Source organism: Zeus faber, assembly GCF_960531495.2.
Source record: "Zeus faber genome assembly, chromosome: 15".
In the NCBI taxonomy this organism is placed as follows: domain Eukaryota; kingdom Metazoa; phylum Chordata; class Actinopteri; order Zeiformes; family Zeidae; genus Zeus; species Zeus faber.
The window spans coordinates 25,332,852-25,351,804 of NC_137194.1; the positions used below are offsets into that span (position 1 = coordinate 25,332,852).

At 41.6% G+C, this 18,953-nt stretch overlaps 1 protein-coding gene across 1 annotated transcript; it reads right to left on the reverse strand.

Moving 5' to 3' along the window:
- Positions 1–667: 667 nt before the first annotated feature.
- LOC307240789 (glutathione synthetase-like) lies at positions 668–18,896 on the reverse strand. Its single transcript, XM_080014649.1, has 13 exons — positions 18,851–18,896; positions 17,935–18,076; positions 15,929–16,074; positions 15,604–15,679; positions 14,839–14,978; positions 14,002–14,118; positions 13,446–13,526; positions 10,264–10,341; positions 9,459–9,528; positions 9,058–9,252; positions 8,396–8,477; positions 5,843–6,032; positions 668–2,261 (listed from the first exon to the last, which is right to left on the reverse strand). Exons 2-13 carry the CDS (start codon positions 18,064–18,066, stop codon positions 2,138–2,140), a joined length of 1,431 nt encoding a protein of 476 aa, XP_079870775.1. The 5' UTR covers positions 18,067–18,076; positions 18,851–18,896; the 3' UTR covers positions 668–2,137.
- Between the last annotated feature and the right edge of the window lie 57 nt (positions 18,897–18,953).

Here is an 18,953-nt window from a genome sequence, read left to right on the forward strand (position 1 = left end):
GCGGACCAATTTGTGCCTAAGTGTCATATAACATACGACTATATATATATATATATATATATATATATATATATATATATATATATATATATATATATATATATATATATATTTGTGTTGCTTGATCATTTATAATATTTAATATAATTTATACCGCTGCTATTAATGTATTTTTTTAGGAAACGCTTTTCAAAAACCTAGATATTACTGCCTTTATAAAAAGTTATTTTACTAACAAAAAGGCTATGGAACTGATTAACATTTGTAAATGATCTCCGTGTGGTATAGTAACTCTAGTGGCTCAGTTTGGGTATTGTCATGTAAATACCTTGACATAAAATAACATTTTAGGGTCGCCACATTGTGATTGGGTGGTCGGTTGATTTTTTCTTTCCCTTATTTTCTGTCATATATAATGCTACGACATAGGACGTTCATTTAAGATGTGGCTCGTGTCAAATAATGAGGTAAACCAATGACAAAGTAATTGCTGTGAACAAAACACTCAGACCTCCGCTCTGAACGCAACATCTCTTTCTACTTCCTGCACAAGCGGACATCAGCTCATCGCAAATCTCTTTATATGGTCATCTTCTCCATCCGATCCGCTGTGCGTTTCTACAAACAAAACCAATAAAAATGGTGTTTTTATTGTAGATGTATTTATTTCATTTTAGGAAGTTTACATGAAACAAAATTGCTTTAAAAAGTAACTAAAAAGGCCTATAACTATATTGGCACACACACACAAACACACACACACACACACACACACACACCCACACCCACACACACCCCATTATTATGTAGCTCTGACACTGACTGGTCTGCAGCTACACAGCCCCATACGCAGCAAGCTGTGATGCAGTGTGTGTTCTGGCACCTTTCTATCATAGCAGCATTAACTTTTTTCAGCAATTTGTGCTACAGTAGTTTTTCTGTGGGATCAGACCAGATGGACTAGACTTCACTCCCCACGCGCATCAATGAGCCCATGTCGCCATTTCACTGGTTCTTCTTCCTTGGACCACTTTTGGTAGGTACTAGCCACTGCATACCGGCAACACCCCACAAGACTTGATGCTCTGACCGAGTCGTCTGGCCATCACAATTTGGCCCCTGTCAAAGTGGCTCAGATCCTTACGCTTGCCCATTTTTCCTGCTTCAAACATCAACTTCAAGAACTGACTGTTCACTTGCTGCCTCATATATCCCACCCCTTGACAGGTGCCATTGGAACAAGATGAGCAATGTTATTCACGTCACCCATCAGTGGTTTTAATGTTGTGGCTGATCGATCGATAAATCAATCTATATACATATTTTTTGTCAATGCATACAAAAATATTATGCAATTCTCTGGTTAGACCATTCCTGTAATATTCTAATAAAAATCCCCCAAATAATATTAAGACAGATGAAACCATTTACCCCACGCAATTTACTAATTATGAACAGCGTAGTTCCCGTTGCTGAGAGCAAGACATTAATGTCTTTCCCTCTAGTTTACTGGCATAAAAACCCACTGTTACAGCAGATTGGCCCACGTGTCTAGGACCCTTTCACACATGTGACTATGTGAGCTCACACAGAAATATGCAGAGAAAGGAGTCAGGGCCAGAAATGGTCCAAAACAAAATTCTAGACTGTTCTGAAGTGAGTCCAGATGGAAACTGAACACCCGCGGAGAGATAGGTAATAGTAGGGACCCTTCAAATCCTGAGAGTAGTGGAGCAGTTTGGCCCATAGAGAGGCATAGGAATCTCACTTTAGCGGAGTACTTTCTTTAAAGGCCCCATTTTAAACCTAGGGTGTCATTCATTGTCGTCAAAGGAATTTCTGTTTAATTGAAAAGTTGTGTCACATGTCAATGTAAGTTGCTTTGGACAAAAGTGCCGAATCGAGTCCATTTTCTCAGTAGCATCAAACCACTGTGTATTACAGTCACAGCTAAACCTTCTATAGGAAGAAGTATCAATCTAAATGGAAAAACAAAAGGGTGCCAATATTTCCAGCCACCTCTGTATTAATGTGATTTTGACTGGATATCAAATCCACTTCATTTTTCTGGAATTGTGTTTTGTGCCATGTAGTTATTAACTAACTAATCCAGCGAGTGGAAAGTCTATCTTCTTTTTCAGACCAGGAGAGGGTTGTCCAGCACGGCTACGCCCGCCGCCACACCTCCGTCAGCATATTCAGAACTCTTGGTCCTCAGCAGGTGGCCGACGCATTCATTCATCACCATGTCTCCGCCCTGCCTGTTGGGAGTACACAGGAAGATCAACATATTAGTCGTTTCTATTAAAACCTTTCATCAAGCTTCTACTCAGGATTCATTTAAAACGAGTCAGCGAACGAACAAACAAACAAACAAACAAACAAACAAACAAACATGGCTGGGCATCTCGCCAGCTAGAGGATATTGGGACAAATGGCCTTTTCTGGGTAAAAACTACCTATAAAACAGAGTATTATTTACAATTTTAATTGAAATTGTTCAATTATTTAAGATATATTTTTATTATGATGAAAAATATAATATTTCATATATTATTATTTTATTTTTTTGCTGACAGACTGTCTTTGGCTACAACACACAAAGGTAAAAGAGGATGTCAGAAGTCAATACAAATATTTCAATAACTCCTTCATACTGCTGACTCAAAATGTGTGATAATACAAACTATGCTGAACGCAGGGAAGCTAATCACACCAGTTAATCACACCGGTTAGCAACCAAAACCCAAGAAATAGCCCCAAAACCACCGCTAGGCCGAAGGCCAGAGGAAACACTGCTAACGCCACACCTGATAAGCCAGGCACAATTCTGATTGGGGACTGTGCGAGAAAAAATGCAATTCTTTGAATGATGTTTCACATGTTTTCTATAGGACAATAGCCTTTTTTGTATGTTATGTAGCTTGTAAAACACATTGCCTTGGGGTTTTTAAATGAGTCTCTCAAAGATCATATGAAGAGACAGAGTTCTTTCAGATAATGCCATACTGTATTATAAAGACCACATCACATTCCATCAACCTTGAGTGGAGATAAGGGAAGCCCCAGGGGGCTTGACATAGCATTGTGGTTTGTTTTAAAGCACAGTAAGATTGTATCTGTGACCAGAGTTTGACTGTTAAATCATTGAATGAGAGAAACCCCCAGGAATATGATTGGGGGGCCATAATATTTTCACATCTTTCTCATCAGACCACGGTTTCATAGTACTCTGTAGCTTGGTCTTCATTCTGCTGAATACATATCTTTAATGCTCTGTTTGTTTTGCTGTAGCGGACAGGTTAACATAGTGAGAATTCTCCAACATGACTCCATAACCAAGCATGTAAGAATGGCAAAGACTGAAAATCTGACAATGGCTGACACCTGTCAGGGAGCTGACAGGGCTGTTGCCAGTTACCCTCTCTACAGATACAAGTAATGTGAGGATTATTATCCACACTGGCCTGGGTATTTTGACATTTTGCGAAAAGAAAACACTGCTCGGCTCTGAGACTTTCCCTGCTACTGGAGAAACTGGGCTGTCAATTGCAACATTAGCCCCTTTCCCACATGGAATCTTTACAATTGCTGAACTAAAAAATATCCGGCAAAGGCGGCAGGTAGCCATTCCCATATTGGCCTCCTTTACGGAAAAGTTCAGAGTCTGTTCCCACATAGATGACTGTGAACCCTAAACCAAAGTTATTAAATCCGTCTGATCATTTTCAAACTGTCCTACACTCCCTGCCTCTGGTGAATGAACGTTCTCCACCGGTTCTCCCTCTCCACTCGCTCCCTCCAGCCATGCCCTGCGGTGCAGTCGATGCAGGCAACTAAAAGACACGTCTAAGGTCTGAGTGGCAACTTTAAATAAGAAAAAGAAAGCAATCTAAGAATATAAAGACCTGTCTCCGTAGAGACTGGACATGTTTAGGTTTCTCATCTTTATAGCCCGAGCTCCACGGTTTGGATAGGAGTTGCCAGTCTCTGAATGTGTTTTTTATGCCTGAATACACGGCTCACCCATGGGATAACGTTTATTTGCAATTTCAATATATTTCTACAAAAGACCGCTTTAGACCTGATGGGGTTCATCCAAACATCACCGGATTGACTTGGTGCCAACCTGAGTCATGCCTTACCCAAACAAGAATGACTGGACAGCATGCAGCAGAGCACACACAGGCAGACAGCCTGTCTATTTTTATGTGAAAAACTCAGTGCATTTAATTTCTTTATTGTAAAGCACTTTCAGCTGCATTTCTTGTATAAAAGGTGCTATGAAAATATATTATTATTATTATTATTACTACTACTACAATTATGCAGGAGTTCACTCACTTTCTTTTTTTCCATTTAAAGGAATTTAGCATGGTTCAAAAACATTACATTTACATTTACATTTAGTCATTTAGCAGACGCTTTTATCCAAAGCGACTTACAAGGGAGAATAACATTCAAGCTACGCAAAAACACCTCACCTCAACAAGTTGACGGGATGGCCCGTAAATTAATACCACTCCTTAACTCCCAGTATAGCAAAAAGCTTCAAATGAAGAAGGCTACAGTTGAATGAATGACGTGCACTCTCAACTATGATAAGGCCATCGATAGTTACCCATGTTTGCAATCTGATTTAACCTATTAAACATCAAAAAGCGCATAAGGCCAATGTACAAAAACTATAATAAAGAAAATAATAACAACATCCAAACTTTGTGTTCTGGAATGAATGTCAAGTCGAAAGGTTTAGTTTTATTATATTATTTTAAAGGGATATCTAGGGTCAATGGAAGTGGTATCACTAGGTGTTATCAATCTTCAGATTGTTTTCACAATATTTGACAAATCATTCAGTGTTTACAGCTTTGAATAAACTTGTCGTACCAATTCACTTGTAGCAATACTAGGTAATTGTTTTACATTTAAAAAACAACTTCAAAATCATTGTGATGGTACACTGAATTGTAATACGGAGAATGGCACCTCATAATGCTCAATAATGCTAATGCCGGGTGGTGCAGGCGGCACCCACTTTCATTTAGGCATGAGGTTTGCTTCACCGTCTGACTCGCTCGTGCGAGCGGATCTGCCAGGCCGAGCATATCTGGTACATACACCTGTAGCAGGGGGCTGATCCCTGCGCCCTCTCTCAACGCGGCTCCCCCGGAATTGTGGGGAGAGAGCTCCGGGGGACCCGTGGACTGAGTGCTCCCTTAAGCGGTGAGGTCCGTGCAAGGGGCACTGTAACCTAGGTCTACGTTATACTGTATTTGCGTTTGTAACAGACTGTTATTCAAACATAAGGTTCAAACTTGTCTGGTAAAATTTATTATTTTCGGACACAGGACCAAGTTTCACGACAGTGGTGTAAGACTGCAATTGCACTCAGAAACTGTAGGGGCACTAAATCCCAAAAGCTACATAGTGCTGCTTTCGCTGTGGTGGACAGTTATTTACAAATAGCTTAATTCATTATTAGAAATGTGTTTGCTTCTTAATTTTGATCTTTGTAAATAAATGTTATTCTGATACGTGAATATTGACAGAGCAATTTCATTTCACAACATTTAACTACCACAAGCAGGCCTGCAACGTGTCGAAGACAATTGTTATTTTTGCTTATGCCGAGTTCAGACTACGCGATTCTGGGCTGATTTTCTGCCTACCAACAGGTGTTTTGGAGATCCCCGAGCAAAGCCCCAGATTGGAGGAAAATCACAGTGCGCTGCCATGAGCAACATGATATCAAACATGTTTAATATCAGGTCCCGTCGGGATGGAGTCGGAAGTGCTGAAGCCTCACATGATACCTGGCTGAACTGTGAGGGTTCCGTACCTGACATAAGCGCCGAACACTCCCAGCTCGCTGAGGCACATGCTGAGCTGGAGCGACGCGTCCCTCCTCAGCAGGTAGTTGTGCACGGGCTGGGGCTGGATCTTGTCCATCAGGATGTACGCCGACCTCTCGACGCTGCCCCTCACGCCCTCCAGGACCCGGCAGATTTCAGAGCCGTAGATGTTGTTCCCTGTAGGGAGGCGGAGGAAACGTATCGTCGGTAGCTCATTCTGGGTGGGGGCTTTAATTCAAGATCGGATTTCTGCAATTAAGACCCCTCCAAAGAAAAAACACTTGGATTTGGTGAAGCTAAAATAATATCGTTGGTCTTGAGACATCCGCAGGGAGGCTCTGCCCTGAAAGGCCGTCCCCAAACAAAGAGGCTATTAATTCAGTGACTGCGCTAGGAACAAGGCATAGCCCGAGATAGCGTCGCTGGCCTTTAAACCGCTTCAGAGAAGTGGGGTTGGAGCTGATTTTAAAACTGATAAACAAGCATCCCTTGGGCAATGAAAGTAGGTGCACATCATAATTTCAAATGACAATAAGTGGAAGAATGCAGTGTGCCGTACCTACAAATGGCAGGACTTATGTAAACAAATATGCTGGAGAGCAAGGTTACTCCTATGGAAAATTCTATGGAGAATGAAAACAAATATCATTTCATTTCATGTCATTTTCTGTGTGAAGTTATAAACCAATATAGAAAAAAAACCTAAAAGTTACATAACTTTGAATTACAAATAAGCTTCAACTTGAAAAACATATTTTTAACATTTTTTTCTTTTACTTTTTTTTTTTAATAGTGTATTTAAATAAACAAAGTAGGATTTAAAGAAAAATAAGACATTGAAAGAAAATTGTGATAAAAAAATACAATAATTGATGCTTGTTTATATACCTATGCTCACTAATGCCGTGGGCAAACGACACAACTTTTAAAGACGTCAGATCGCTGTACTGTTCACACTACTTTCTGTCTTGTGATCAGGAATCTTGCAGAACAAGCCCTTTCATCGGGAGGAATCCCCGATGAGTCTGTTGGGTCTCCAAATTACGTTTTGTCACCAAAACACAAGCGAGAATTGACACCAGAAATGAAGTGATACAATACACGGGACAGGATCATTAATTTTCTGATTATATTCTTGACTGTAAAAAAACGAATTAAAGCAGAATTTAAATAAGAAATATATTAAGAACCTAGGGAAGTAAAATAGGAATGTTCAGTGTTTCGGGCTGTTACTCTGTGCACTCCAATCTCCCCGACTCTCCTTCTCGACCAGCCCCCACCCCACCCCCCACCATGTCAGCTCTCTTTGGCTGTAGCTCGGTGAGTCACTCCGGACAGGACCAGATATTAAACTTGCTTGATATCTCGCTGGCGTCTGCAATGAGCAGTCTGATCATCGCATTGTGAGCAGTTCACACAACACCACTCCCACAGCTGACCTTTTCTGGCAACCTCTGAAGTCATTTTTGGGCAAGGCCAAGCATATTGTCAACAAAAACACTAAGCAATTCGGACTGTTTACAACCGTCATAGCATACTACAGGATCTTAAAGGGCCCTTTGCAACAGAGGCGGTGCGCTGCACTCTTGTCCATTGGTGTATACAGCCTGCTTTATAGTCAGGGTGTCGTTTAGTGCGCACACCATAAATTATGTCATTGTGGTGCTTGAGACAACGCCACACTTCAATTCTGCGGGAGGGTGCACACCTCCCAATTTTTTAACTCCACATCGCGTGCTACAGGTAATTCAAGATGGACACGTCCGAAGGAAGGTTGTGCGAAGACGTTAAACATAACCATATGCTGTTGAATTCATGGACGGAGAAAGCGCCGTCTCTGTCCAAAGATTTGGACTATTTTAATACCTCGGGACTTCATAATGTTTACACTAACAATTTGCACAAACCCACGACTACATAAATAGAACCAACAAAAAAAACAAAACTCTGCACTGCAGGGGAGGGGTTTGTAGCTGTTCCATATTTGTGAATAACAAGGTTCAAGAGTCTGATCACCATGGGTAGGAAAGTTAGTGTGCTGGTTATATTTACGCAAAACATTCCTCATATTAGCCGTATTGAAGTCGCCAACAACAATGGAAGCTGCCTCAGGGTGAGCACTCTCTAGTCTCTAGTAACCCTTGGTGAAGCGTTGCTAAATAGTGACACTCTAAACCACGCTTGGCTACATGTAGCCTGCTCCACAGCAGGTTGGTAGAAAAAACAAAAACTAGCATGAGCCCCTAGCTGGCTTCCTGAAACTGAGATTAACCAGGCCGGCAGAAATAAGCATGGCTTACGGCGTGGGCAGGATTCCTGAAGTACCCCCCCCCCCCAAGTGTGTATGAAAAAGCACATTGATTAGCAATAACAAATGTAGCAGGCCACAAAACCTGCATTATGCTGACCGAGGGCAGCACAGCAGTGTTTTTATGTGCCAACATTTTGTAGGAATCACGACAATAGCTAACAGGGAAGGGTCAAGAGTGTGAGACCCCGAGGTGACAAGCACAGTGTCAGCGGCCACAAGGACACAGTACCTCCTCCCTCTCTCTGGGGCTTCAGCACAAACCGATCCGGATTGGCCAGCGCCATCTTCACGCTTTGGTCTCCTTCTGGGCCCTGGAGGAAACAGCAACAAGAGAAGCATATTTTTAATAACAAGCATGATTAAAAAAAAAATTTAAAACATTTTGTAATACATTCCCTACCAATCATAAGAGATTTCTATCAAGGGGGATGTCTGATACCAAAGAACATACAGTGCTATTATGAGGATAATGGGGAATTTCAGACACAAAATCAATACTTGTCTTGATTATAATCCTGTCTCACGTTTAAGTATGGGTTCATCATATTGTACTGTATGCCAATGTAAAATAAAAACATAATATAAGACCAAGAGGAAAATCACACTTCCACATTATTACTGTGGGAAAATTTGTGGATCATTCATTCACACATGTTGGGCAGATATCCTCCAATCACTAGCGCTTCCCACTTAACATGTTAAGTGTTAAGAATAACAACAGTGGCCCGAGGGAGACCAGTGTTTGGAGTGCTAATCTTGTCAATAATCTATTGTTTGTAATTTGCATACTATGAAGTAATAACCTTAAATGTCCAACATGTTACGATACTAAAGAGGCGTCTCCAACCACTCACCCTCAAAAATATATTTTGCAAGTACTATTCCACTCACCATATCCAAAGTGTAGAGTCCAGTGAACGTGGCTCTGATCTGCTCCACCACCTGCGGCTGGTCGGGGAAGAACTTCTCCAGGACTCCCGGCCTGGCCAGCTCCTGCTGGACCTTCTTGGTTCCGGCGAGGTGGGTGCTGATGTCCGGACACTTGACGGCCAGAGAGCGCTCCATCGTTAGTCGTGTTTCCCAACTCTATATGTTTAAAGAGTTAATTAAATAAATAAATAAAAGAGGAAGACGATCAGGGTTTGCATTAAAGCATTTCAAGTTACTATGTTCTGAAAAAAGAACAATTAGCACACTAAATGTGAATAGTACAGAAGTACTACAGGTAGTACAGATGCAGGAAAGCGTCAGATGTAAAATTAGCAGTGGTTGTGTAAGGAATGAATTCGGACCTGTTCAGATGAATAGTTCTGAGGCATGTAGCCGTTCCTGAAATATACTACCGCCACCTCCTGGTCGTTTCTGAAAATACACACCAGATGGAACAAATCTGTCTTTGCAACGCAAACACAAGTCTTATTGCTGGATTAAATAGTTTAAAGGGGACCTATGATGCAAAACACACTTTTTCACCACTTGTTCACATACATTTGGGTCTCTGAAGGGTTTACTAAGACACAAACTGTGAAATAAGACAACCCAGTCAGTTCATTGTGAGCTGTCCTTAAACCAGCCGTTCAGCTTTGTGTCTCAGAGCTATGAAGCATCGAGACACATTAGAATTAGAACCGCCCCAATCTGAGCAACTCCACCCATGCCTGCAGCACGGAGCTTGGAGATTCCAAGCTCGCAAGATTCCAAGCTGGGTTGTGTGTCGGAAGTCGGAACAAACTTTTAAATAAGGCCTTGAGGATCGAATATGAATGGAGGTTTCGCAACTGGATCGCTTATTTCTCACCTCAAATTTGTCGAGAAACAGATTTTAGGGTACTGATAAAGTGAAATAAGTAAAAGTTACGTAGTAAATACAACGGTACCCGGAAGCCATGCTCAAATGCCATTGGCTCACAGAACTAGGGGCCTCGGGAGGGTGGGACCCACTGAGCAGAGGGTGGATTCGATGAGAATGGCTAGAATGTATAATCCAAGTGGTATTTTCAGCAAAAAAAAAATAGTTAAAAACATCAGAGACCTATATATTAACTTGGTGAAAACGAGCACAATAGGTCCTCTTTTAATTGCTCAAATTTAACTTACACAAACAGCCGATTGTCCTTGTCAAGGGACATGGTCTCAGACAGATCATCAAACCGCCTTCTTATTGTTGTAATATTTCTGAAACAGGTAAATAACAACGTCCAGGTCAAACTTTGTTACAAAAACTCAAGGGATGAAAAGAAAACATTTACAACACAGGACTAATGCGTGAATATGGCATGATATTCAGAGATTTTACACCAGTGTACTGTAACCAGGGACACAGTCAAGGGCTATTCTTTGAGAATAGCCATGTCAGAGATGGACGACATCAGTGTGTAAATCCATATCACCGTAACAATAAATATTATGGTTGCACAACATACATGTTTTTCCCAAACTTACTTGGAAAGGTTATTGCTATATTGTTAGGGCTGTGACGGTATTACATTATTCTTACCGCGATGAAAAGCAACGTTTAACCATGGTACTGCGGTTTACCGACAGGCAGGCACTTTAATATTTTGTCAGTCAGTATGCATTACAATAACAGGATAAAACAGAGAGAAGTTTACATGAATGCACAGGGATAACATTTCAATGAGGAATTATAAATAAAGGTAATTACAGACGGACGTGGACACAGCTCTCTGTGTGCTAGTGACGGGAATTACGGCTCTTTGAAGGGAACCGGAGAGAGCTGTTCTTTTTGTATATTGTAACATCTGCGTATTGGCAAATGGCATCAATAATACGTGAAAATATACGATACTTTCGGTAAGTATGTTGTTTATTTATTAATAATAGTAACTAGTATAACTGTCAATAATAATATAACTTATTGAAATAAAACCTCAGTCAGACCAGTGCGTGTCTGCCTTCGCTTTGTGAACCTGACGTGACAGTGGGTGTGCTCCTCTCTTACATGAAGGGGGAAACATACTTTCACAAACTACTTTTCACGTTCGGCAGGAGACAGCAACTTAAACAATCAACACGACATAAAACTGTAAAACCTGGCCAAAAGATTTTTTTTTAATTTTTTTTTATTAAAGGCTCATCACCCAGTGAGACTCTGTTCCCATCATTCCTACAAAAGATCAAGGTCAAAAGAATCAGATCGTTCATGAACGACCCAACACTACCACGCGCCCCGACAATGGAAGACAGTCAGTGATAACTAAACTCTGTTAACTAAACAATGTTTATTGCATTCATATCCTCCTATAACTTCACCTGCAAAATACACACACACATACACACACACACCAAAATCGATGGAAATGAGTGTTCGATTTCGAAATCACAATCAGGTTCAAGATTCTCCCCGTATTTTTGTGGCTAATTTTGTCCCACATGGTTGCCATATCGGTGCGATCAAGATCTGCCGGTAAATGAATGCAGTGTGCGCTGGGCGTTGTGCGCTGTCCACGTTGCCGGAGACAACGCACAGGCACGTTTCCCTCCTCTGGCGTTTCACTGTGTGTACAAGGCAGAGTGTACCTTTCACCAGAATATCCAGCAATTCCACAGATGTGGGGATGAAAACGGAAAATAAACTCGACTATCACCGACGGAATGTCCTCTAGTGCAGAGGTTCCCAACCACCGGTTTGCAGACCGTGCCGGGCATTTGCCAGGAGAATAGGGGGCGGGATATATATATTTATATATATTTTTTTAATTTATTTATTTATTTTTTAATACGGGCGACCAGCACTCTGCTCCACTGCAGAGCAGCAGGAAGTCATTTGCCTATCACCACCAGCATTCCCCTCTGGCAAGAATAGCACCTGTTTCCTTTGCTTATTTTGGTGAGTAACTCAAAAGTAGTGTCATAAGCGTTGGAGAATTCCCACCGCGTGGCCGGTGACGTTAACCCATTTCACTACGAGAAACAAACAGAGTATTAAATATATTCATTGTGCAGAATAAAGAGAAAGATACAGATGCACTTCAAAATAGTGATGCCGTACATTCTGCCCTTGCTTCTACCGAAGAGGCCTCTATACCGTGAGAGGTTGTGTGCCATTGGTTAGGTGCCCTTCACAAGACCGTGCCCACTCCCCAATCACACCCTTAGGTGTTTCTGTCATACAAAGATTTAACAGTCAAACTCTGGTCACAGATACAACCTCAGTGTGATATTCTACAAACCACAATGCTCTGCCAAGCCCCCTGTGGTTATCCTCATCTCCACACACGGTTGAGTGAAGAAGGAATGTGGTCTGGCCTTGTGACAATACATTATCAAGTTAAAGAACAGTCTCTTCAACGTGAGCTCTAAATGAGTCATTAAAATCCAAGACAATGTATTTTAAAAAGCTATGTAAGATACTAAAATCTATTGTCTTAGATGAGACGTATGATACATCATTCAAAGCATTGATCATCTGCATTTTCTCTTACATGAGTAACTAAGTGTTTATAATTCTAAAGTCTAGTTGTGCTAAAGTTCTTCACTGTTTAGGTGTGTTGTTTAAATATTCTCATTTTTGTTATTTATAATTATTACTGAAATAGAAGTTACTTATTGAGAAACAAGTGTTTTTCCTTATAAATCAAGACTCAACAGTCTGACAATGGCATAGCCATTGGTGGTGACAAAAAAAGTTTAGATCTAAAACCGAATCTAAACCTTAAATTCAAATTCAATAAAATCGGGTCAAGTCATATTGAATCGTGGATTTGGAAAATCTTAACACTCCGAATATACATACAATTTAATTTCTTTATTCACACACACACACACACACACACACACACACACACACACACACACACACACACACACACACACACACACACACACACACACACACACACACACACAGCAGTGATGACTGTGGTCAATACTGAGGTGACATCACATAACTGTGGTAACGCAGTTATTGTAAAATCCCTAAATATCGCAATAGGAAAATGTGCAATAAATCTATTTGAAAGGGTTTTTTTGCGATCGTGCAATCATTACATTACCACATGGCTTGCCGCCCACTTGATGCATGCAAACCAAATGATCCAATTAGACGAGGCCTTTCAAACATATGATGCTAAAGAGAACGACCAGATACAGGGGACATGATGAGGCTGCCAGCACGGAAAAGCTCACGTCTGCATAACTTAATAAATGACTGATATTAACAGGGATGGATGGCAAACCTGTGACTTGTTTTCCCAAACCGGTTGAAACTAATATCTATCGAAGACTAGAAACAAATTGAAGACATTCTTAAGCCTCACCTCCTCCACAGCTCATTCTCCACATATCGATGGTCCAGGATGTTTCTTTGGACGTCCTCGACCAGGAACATCACGACCGCCCTGCAGAGAGACAGCGGTCGCGTCGGTCAAATCCCAGATTGTGAAAAGGTAATTAAACTCCAAAGAAGGAGAACATGGTGGTATAATACCATACCAATATCTAATACCAGTGTGGTATTATATTATACATTATCTTTACCCACCACTATATATCTGTATAGGTTGTACCTCATGCACTGCAATGCCAGAAGGTATCCTACATCTTTTTGTTATTTGGATGACTTCAGCATGTATATTTCTATACGGCCACAAAATGATGCCGGCAATGATCTACCATCACACCTTGGGTGAGGATGTCATGTGTTTATAGTTTCTATCTACTAGACCCTGACATTTGAGATAACACACAGCACATTAGATATAACAGGTGGAGCCAACAGGTGGATTGGCATAAATGATTTATCATGTCCTGCCCACCTCAGAAAAAAGGTGTTGGAAATGGAGCCCGGTTGTTTAGGTCTGTGCCAGTGTTTACCTCTCTGACCCATAAAGCTCCCAGGCTTTGGCCAGGCCTCTGCCCAGTCCCGCTGCGGGGTTGTTGTCCAGGATGCGTTGGCTCTGCTCCAGAAGACCAGCCACCTGGAGAACGTGTCTGAGGAGCGAGTGAAAGAACAAGGAAAACGGAGAAGGAAGACAAGACCCAGAGGGTTCACTAAATATCACGTTGACATCTCATTTACTAGGGTCGGGTGGTTTCTCTGTATAATGTTGTGAATGTCAACAGTGTCATACTCAACACCATGATAAAATTCATCTAGTTTTTGAATACCTTTTTTGCATCCATCTAAATCATCATTTGTAGAAATCAATTAAAAAAAAAAGTCAATTTCAGAGAGCAGTCAGCCTTTCAGACATATGGACGGGGATGGTAGCTCAGGCGGTAGAGCTGGTGGTCTAGTGATCTAAAGGTTGCTGGTTCGATCCCAGGCTCCTCCTGCTAGCATGCTGTAGTGTCCCTGAGCATGACACTTAACCCCTAATTGCTCCCGATGGCTGCGTCCGTCGGTGTTTGAATAATTGTAAGTCGCTTTGGATAAAAGCGTCTGCTAAATGCAATGTAATGTAATGTACACAGTACTACAGTAACATAACTTTGGGAGTGAAATACGACATTCCATTACTAAAGGGGAACTTATTTTGCTAATAATTATATTGTATAATATGGAGACAATATAAAAAATATATTATGGAGTGTATTACAGAAACCAAACAAAAATAAAATCTGTAATATATGTGTAACATCGTCTAACTGTTGGCCGGGTCCCGCACTTTTCCATTATTTACATATTTGTTATTGCAGTCAGCTGCTTACCGGTGGACGGTTGGTGTTTTTGAGGCGAGCCCCCCGAAGCTGGCAGCAATGGTGTTGATCTCTATCTGTTTGAGAGCGGAGGATCCATCCTCTCTCTGGTCCAGCATGTAGTCCGACCGGTTTAATCCCAACACAATGGACTTGAGACGACACAGGATTTTACATTGTTGATAAAAATAAAAAAAAAGATTTTATTTTTTATATATATATATATATATATATAGTTGCTGTTCTCACCTATCACCTAAGAGTGTGATAAGTTGAATATATATAGATAAATATCAGACCAGAGCAAATCACAATGCTTCTCTGAATTCAGCTTGGACTTCAGAGGGTTAACGACCTTAGTCTAAGACTTCCTCGTCTTGAACAATGTCTCATAAAGGCTTTTTTTCCAAATTCTGGAATAATTTATTTTAGCCGTGATTTAGATTAAACCCCGTTTGTGAAACCACCCTACTTTCAACTAAGAGAAGCTTATTCAGAAGGTGGCCATTCGACCAAAGTGACCAAGACATTCATCTTAAATTATGACATTTCGGACATTGATTTCTAGAACACGGATCAGTGGTTCTCATATGGGAGTACATGTACTTTGGGGGTCCTTCAAATTCTAAACATTCCATGATAACGGCAGAAATGGTAACAACACTATCTTTCAAGGTTGCCGGTTCATTCTGCGATTTCAGCAGCCGATTGTGACATAAGGGGCATTGCCTGGAATTGGTCTAGTTGTGGAGTGAAGTGTCGTTACCTCAGACGTACCTGTGACTGCCCTTCTTTCAGTATTTGGCGATAAATATTGAACAGCTTGCCGGTGAAGTCATCAGATTTGATGGTGCTGGGAATGAAAGACACCGTCTCCTTAAATATAATTCAAAAGTAACTTCTGCCGTTCATAGAAAATATTAAAAGTGAGTGATCGCTCACTTGCAAAACACTTTGGTCCAGACACCATTTTACAATCGTGCTCCCAAAACATCAACTTCAACATCAACATCAACTTGACAGGCGCCATTGGCACGGGATGATCAGTGTTATTCATGTCACCTGTTAGTGGTTTTAATCTTGTGGCTGAATCTGTTCCTACCTAGCAAGAGCATCCTCCAAAAACACCGGGTCCTGGCTGATCCTGTCCACCAGCACGTTGAAGTGAGTCTGCACTTCCAGGGCCTGGTGGAACACGTCACTGGGCACAGGAGTGGGGAACAGGGTGAACGGGGCGTAGGTCATTACCTGTGGAGCGAGACAGGGGTGATTATCTTCATTCATCTCTATTGCTTATTTGATATAGGTGGTGCAAGAGTACAAATAAACGGGGGAAAAAAACAACAACATTTAGGCCAAACATCCTGATTAAGCATGACCAGGCATTAGCGGGCGGCTAAACAAATCCTGACTTGTAAAGCGGAGCGAATTCCTAGCGTGGCTTTGCATTAACCATGCTGGTTTGAACAACCTCCCTCTCATGAGCTACCCTGGTTCCGAAACCTCACAAACATTTGCTCTGCAAACCTAAAAATAAATAAACAAACAAATAAAATTAGCTAAATAAATAAATAAATGGATTTTGTCTCTAAGACACATTGAACGTTAGAATATAGATAATTTGCTATTTTTATAAACATCCACTGATCTTTCCTAACTTGTAGAATACAAATAAGCTGTTTTCACACATGCACTGCAACACTGAACTTATCTAGACATTCCCCGGAGGAGCTGTGCAAGGTTGTCATTAAACAGACAGCCAGCCTGCCAGCTCCCTCATCCGATCGAGTGCATGTGTGAATAGAGCAGGTCATTGTCCGGAGAATTCGCAGCGAGCGAATGGCCTGTTGATGACCTTGCGCATGTACACGCATGCACATAGATCCTTTTTTTCAATAATTGACGACTTCACGGAATGCGGTGAATGAGCTGTGTACACAATAGCACCTCCAAGCGCAACAAGCGCATTTCACGGTAGCGTTTCCTGCGCGTTCTACCCAGGTGCCACTCGCCTAAACCAACACTATTTCCAATAAGTGAGATTGTGTCTGACACAGACAGTCTCCTGTTAATGTTCTACATGTGTGAAAGGGCAGCTCCGAACAATGTCTAAACATCGTCCAGTTTTGATATGTAAAAATAACAAAGTAGGGGTGTAAGAAAGAGAAAAGAGGGAGGAGAAAAAAAACAAAAAAAAAATAGAAAAAAAAACGTATGTACGTTCAGTTGCGTATTGCGATTCGCATTGAGACTCAAACAATTCACAAATCGATTCCTCTAGGAAGAATCGATTTGTGAAATGACATCGACTGCTCCATTTGCCCAGAGTGGCAAAATGTGGTGCAAGAGCAACCTTATTTTTGTATCCTTTACAAATATGTGACAAATAATCTCTTGAACTTGAAATAAACTCAACTCAGTAGCACCTTTGCTTTCATACAAACATGCAGCCCATAAATAAATGAATAAATTAGAATATTGAAAGAATAAAATGTTAAAAGTCAATACCACCCAACTCAAAAGTATTTTACTTGAAATTAAAGTTACTTTAAATTTTACGTTATGGAGCAAATGTCAAAGGCAATGTCAGCTTGGAAAAAAAAAACCATTTCAAAGCAAAAGGTCTAGTGATTTAACAGGTAGTCTAAATAAAATGGCAATACAAATTGTAATATCGAATCACAACACATATCAATTTGGCTGCCTGGTATCACAACACATATCGAATCGGCTGGCTGGTATCGCAATACATCGAATCGGCAGGTCTCTGGCAATTTACAGCCTTAGAACAAGGTATAAATTAACAAATGTTAATCCTTAAATCCGCACTGTCAATTGCCCTGCCATGGCCTTTCTGTAATAACCATCATTATGCTACTTCTCTGTCAGACAACTATTTCCAAGATACATACGAAATATGAAAATGTACTTGGTGGTTAGCGGCAGTTGACACAAACACTGTTTACTTATTAATTTAAATGGATGGTGAATAGATGGATAATGTGGTTGAGTCATTTCTTCAACATGTATCTGCAGTTGAGGGCCACGGTACACACAGGTTTTCAACCGAACAGATTCTTGCAGGTTTGACGGTGCCGCAGACCCAACCTCTGACGAATTGGGGCACTCCTCGGTCCTCATCAGAACGCCGTGGAGCAGGGCAGCGTCTTTAGCCTGGTCGGCCAGGCCTCGTATCAGGGCGGTGTTCAACAACACCTCCCGCGGGGTTACCTGGGCCATGGCGGTCCAGCTGTGGTAAGAGGGGCGGTAAAAAAAAAAAAAAGTCAAAATCTCTCATGTAAGCATGACAGTGCTATTTTTACCTTAATGTGTGGTATAACTACCACAAATTAAACACGACTACAGCTGTATCGCCATTTAAAACGTAGAACCTTAATAAAGTGAGTCCCTGGTGGTCTTGCTCACAGCAAGAAGGTCCTGGGTTCGATTCCCGCCTGGGGCGCTGTTGGCACCGTGCTCCGGGCGGGTTAACTCCCAAATAGGAGCCTTTCTGTGTGGAGTTTGCATGTTCTCCCCGTGCTCACATGGGGTTTCCTCCACCTCACGTCAGTACGGACCCCCACCAAAAACATGCACAACATCATCATCATCTGACCAGCGATGGAGGCTCGTCACCAGGTCCCCGGGCGCGTCGACGAATGCTGCCCACTGCTCCTGGCTGCCCCCCCCCGGAGGAAGGACAAGCCAGGATGGGTCAAATGCAGAGGCCTCATTTCACCGGCCACCACCCAAAAAGCGTGTGTGTGCATGTGTGGTGTGTTGCGTGATATTTAAAGATTCTTCTTCTTCTTCAGCGCGGGTGTCGGTTAGAGGCGTACATGGAAAAACATGCACCTCGTAATGCTTTCTCGCTTTGCTTCAGCCACCGACCATCGTATTATATTCGATTATCTAGTATAAGTATAGTATAAAACATATAATATAAGACATTTTACGAGCACGTAATGACATATGGAAGCGGGGCGCTAAGGTGACATTGGAACAGACATGTTTGTTTTCGTACCTGGTGGAGTTCGCTCGAAATGAAAGACACGACCGAGCTCCGGAGGGACGCATGCGCACGGAACCGGGTCGCGCCGCGTCTCACGCACCCGGAAGCGGGCGTG